This window comes from Alligator sinensis, unplaced genomic scaffold (assembly GCF_000455745.1).
Source record: "Alligator sinensis unplaced genomic scaffold, ASM45574v1 scaffold2892_1, whole genome shotgun sequence".
NCBI classification, from domain to species: Eukaryota; Metazoa; Chordata; order Crocodylia; family Alligatoridae; genus Alligator; species Alligator sinensis.
In genome coordinates, this window is record NW_005844228.1 from 5,240 (window position 1) to 9,549 (window position 4,310).

Below are 4,310 nucleotides of genomic sequence, written 5' to 3' on the forward strand. Positions count from 1 at the left end.
TGAGCAGTGATGCGGCTTCTCCCCTGTGTGGATACGCTGGTGCTGAGCCAGGCTGGAGGATCGGGTGAAGCTCTTCCCACAGTATGAGCACAGATACAGCTTCTCCCCTGTGTGGATACGCTGGTGCAGAGCCAGGTAGGAAAAGTGAGTGAAGCATTTACCATACTCTGAGCACTGATATGGCTTCTCCCCTGTGTGGATTTGGTGATGCTGAGCCAGGCTGGAGGACTGAGTGAAGCTCTTCCCGCAATCTGAGCATTGATGTAGCTTCTCCCCTGTGTGGATACGCTGGTGCCGAGCCAGGTTGGAGGACTGGGTGTAGCTCTTCCCACACTCTGAGCACTGATGTGGCTTCTCCCTCGCATGCATGCACAAGTGACTGAGGAGGCTAGATGAATGCCTAAACCTCTTCACATGCTTGATGCAGCGGTGTGGCAGCTCCCCCATCTGTATACACTGGTGCTGGGACAGGTCTTGCCAGCAGATGAAGTTCTTCTCGCATTTAGTGCAGCGGTGTGTCTTCCTCCCCAGGTGGACGTACCGGTGCTGAGACAGGAAGAAGAAATGGGTGAAGGCCTCGCCACACTTGACACAGCAGTGCTAATGCTTCCCCCTCTGTAACGTAGGTACTTGACCAGGTCTGTGGGGCACACAAAGCTTTTTCCCCATTTGGTGAAACAGTGGGGGAGTTCTCCAGAATGGGTCTGAGAGTGAACAGTCAGGGTGGAGAAGCAGGAGAAGCTCTTCCCCTACTTGGTGCATACGTGGGGCTTCTTCCTAGTGTAGCCTTATCTGGGGAGGAGCCAGGAGTGACGGGCACTTAAAGGCTTTCCTAACTTTCAAGCAGGGGTGGGCTCTGCCCTTGTGCTTGGTAGAGAGCTCCTGCTTCCCTCCAAGGCCCTTCCCAATGCCTCGGCTGGGATGCAGTGCATCTTTCCAGCGGCTCTTTAGGTCTCTCAGCTCCACAAATTGTTCCCTGCACCCAGGGCTCTGTCTAGGCTCTGCCCCTTCTCCACTCTCATGCTCAACTGCAGATGGTACCTGGTTCATTGCTCCGTTCGCCAGCTTTTGGGGCCTCCCCTGACTCTTGTGCCATGGCTGCTTCTCAGGTCTCAGGGAGTCCATCTTGCCCAAACTCCCTAGGGAAGTTCGTGCTGGCTCCAGGGCTGCAGGCCCCCCCAGAGGAGTCTTCTCCTCAGCTGTGCTCAGCAGCCAGGCACCTCCTGCACGGGGAAGAGAAACACCAGATTAGTGCCCACCCTGTTGGCAAAGAGCAAACACTGCTATTCCTTCTGCTGGGTATCAGAGCAAATGAGATGGGTATCAGAGCAGGCCTGGACATTGGCACTTGTGTTCCCTCAAGAAAACAAGGTCTTTCTGCCAAAACCCCAAGTGCTGGGCATAAGGGCTAATGTTCCCTACTTGGTGGAGTTCAGAGCATGACTCTCAATAGTTTCTAGTGCAGCTGTCAGCACCCATCACCTTAGGCCCTGCTGGGAGAAGCACATGTGGGACATGTGCGGTAAGACACTATCTGAATGGTTTCATGCTCTAATGGGCTGAGGAGGAGGGGACGACTTAGAGCTGCAGCTCTCTCTTCTGAAAGGAGCAGAGCTGTACTTGCTGCCTGCTTGCAGGGCCAGGTCTGGTGCAGGGAATGAGTCCATGGAGCTTTCCCTCTGCTGACGCGTCCCAGGAGGGTCCATGTCACAGGAGTCTGCACTGGGTTCAAGGCCTTGGTATGAACCCGAACCTGGACTCTCTGCTGAGTCTCAGCTTCATAACACTCAAGGCCCCAGAGAGAAAACAGGAAGGGGCAATACTGGTGCAAGACACGCGGGATATCAACATGAAAATACATGAAAGCTTCTGAATCCCACTCGTGCCATGGAGACCTTTAATGCAGCCTGAGACCATGATGAAACACTTCCTGGGTTCCAGGTCAACCTGACCAGGGGAAACCAGGGAAAGCATCAGCTTCTTTCTTGTTCTACAGTAACAGCTACACAGAGCCTCTGCATAACATGCTGATTTCCATGGGGGACCAGAAATCCCATCATGCCATGGGACAGCCTGTTACAGAGGTATGGCTACCTTGGGCTGGGGAATGAACTTTTACATTGCTGTGTGAAGATGGAAATAGAAGAACACGGTATCCCAGGGAAACCAGATCTGGGCCAATAAATCAAGACAGCAAACCTGATTGTCCTCTGACATCTGTCATTAGAGGGAGAAGGGAACAGTTGCTTGTCTCCACATCCTTGGATTTCAGCAACTGGGAACAACACGTGTCTAGACACACTGCAGCATAACATACTGTATTTGATGTCAGCACCCTGCATGGCAGAACAGAGCAGGTCTGCACTTTCCAGGTCCCCCCGGCAGGCTTGGCAGGAGCATTACTTACAGCAGAGTCGGGTGGACGGGACAGCACAACTCACCTGACAGCGGGTCCTCGAACCTTGAGATTTCCCGACTGTCCTCATGAGAGACCCAGAGCTCCACTTGTCCTTGCTGGATGCTGCAGATCAAGTCAGGTGTGGGACCTTGATATCCTGTTTAGGGCAGTGGTTAAAGGTTAGTGACTGCGTACCACACGAAGAATAACTAACAGAGTCATCAGGGATAGGCATGAAGATGCACTGATACCCGACGTAGGAGGGAGCAGAAAGATAAAGTTTTACCGTTTGCAAAGTACCAAAAAGAAGAGACATTGGACACACTTGTGGATGGATAACATTTGTCTTATCGCTGTAATTCCAGCAAATGAGTGGACATGAGGTTATTTTCAGTCCAGGTTAAAACAGAGGGCCTGTGGCAATGAAAAGCATCAATGACAGGTGACAGAAAACGAGACTTTTTTTTTTCTGGGAGAGAAGCTAATTAATCATCACCAGAGCACAGGAAAGGATGATTTTATTATAACTGTATTTGCAGTCGAGGCAATCATCCCATCCAATCAGAGGATCATCCCAGGAGGGGAATGAGTACACAGGCTGGCAAAGACTGCAGGGTTCAATACAGTTCCTGTGGCTCATGGAGACGGACAAGAGAAGGCAGAAGGAGACATCTCACAGCATGTGAAAGGGCATAATGTAGAAATGGTCTATATCCACATTGTTCAACTAGAGAAGGCATTTGAGCATTTCCCTAAGAAAATGCTTTGGGGGGCAGTGGAGGGCAAAAAAAGCATCAGAAAACCAAACTACCCTAAGTACATTTTAATACATACCTGAACCCTGCTCACAAGCCTGAACAAGCACCTGTATTAGATTCTCTGGAAATGAAACCGGGTTTTTGCTAGTACCTGCACCTAGGCCCACTTATTCTTATTACAGTGATGGGTGTCTGATCTGCAGAGGGATTTTAGAAAGAGAAGACGAAAACTTTTGAGACCGGCAGAGCCAGCTTGAGAGCACAGGTCTTAGTGTAAACACAGCAAAGCCAGAGTCTCTGGTGTACGAGGATGAAGATAGCAGGGAGGAATGCAGACAGAAACTTCCAGGGAGCCCTTGCTAGGAGTACCTGGGTTACATCAAGTGTGCATGCCACTACAGGAAGAGTTGAGGAAATGCATCATCCACCTGCTGTAGCATGAGTGGCTGGTAAGACTTCCGTCAACTTCTGCTGGGTCATAACCAAAGGAGGAGAAAAGGGGATTTAGATACCCCAGAACTGAGCACGCTGGGATTGCTAAATGTGTTTGGAGAGGACAAGCTAGGCAAAAGAGGGAGGAAATCAGAATAGATTTCCCCAAGGAAAAGATAGCAGGGCATTTAAGTACAATGAACTGGACATGATATGAACTCGCTGAGAAGGGAAAGGAGATCAGTCAGGGTGGCCAGAATCTGGAACGGGCTTGCAAGAGAGGTGGTGCTCTCCCCTACCTTGGGGTTTTTCAAGACAAGGCTGGATTGGCATCTGGCTGGGGTCATCTGAGCCCAGCGCTCTTTCCTACCCATGGCCGGGGGTCGGACTCGATGATCTGTTGAGGCCCCTTCCGACCCTAGCATCTATGAACCATGTTGTCAAGAAACTGCTGCATATGGAAGCACCAGGAGTTACAAGACTGGGGAAGACAAAAGTGAAGGCGGATCGATGAAATGAAGGAGGATCTATCAGTATGAAACGTGAGACGGGTCTGATCACTGACAAAGCAGTGGGGAGAAACATTTAAACCACCAGCCAAAAGTGCTCGAGGGTAAGAGTGTGAAACACAGGAAGCAGACTATGAAACTCCAGAGGTCACATAGAAATACAGGAAGTCAGGGTTGGAAGGGACCTCAGGAGGTCACATCTAGTCCAAACCC

The 4,310-nt window shown here is 50.7% G+C and overlaps 1 protein-coding gene across 1 annotated transcript in view; it reads right to left on the minus strand.

Annotated features, from left to right (window-relative positions):
• Nucleotides 1-4,298, minus strand: part of LOC102380150 (zinc finger protein 345-like) — a 7,197-nt gene extending 2,899 nt beyond the window's left edge. The window contains exons 1-4 of the mRNA XM_025195880.1: nucleotides 3,888-4,298; nucleotides 2,442-2,555; nucleotides 1,042-1,223; nucleotides 1-546 (exon numbers count right to left, since the gene is read on the minus strand). The exon at nucleotides 1-546 is cut by the window's left edge and continues 2,899 nt beyond it. Coding sequence (XP_025051665.1) covers nucleotides 1-546; nucleotides 1,042-1,223; nucleotides 2,442-2,555; nucleotides 3,888-3,921 — 876 coding nt within the window. The 5' untranslated portion in view covers nucleotides 3,922-4,298. The remainder of the gene's footprint in view (nucleotides 547-1,041; nucleotides 1,224-2,441; nucleotides 2,556-3,887) is intronic.
• Between the last annotated feature and the right edge of the window lie 12 nt (nucleotides 4,299-4,310).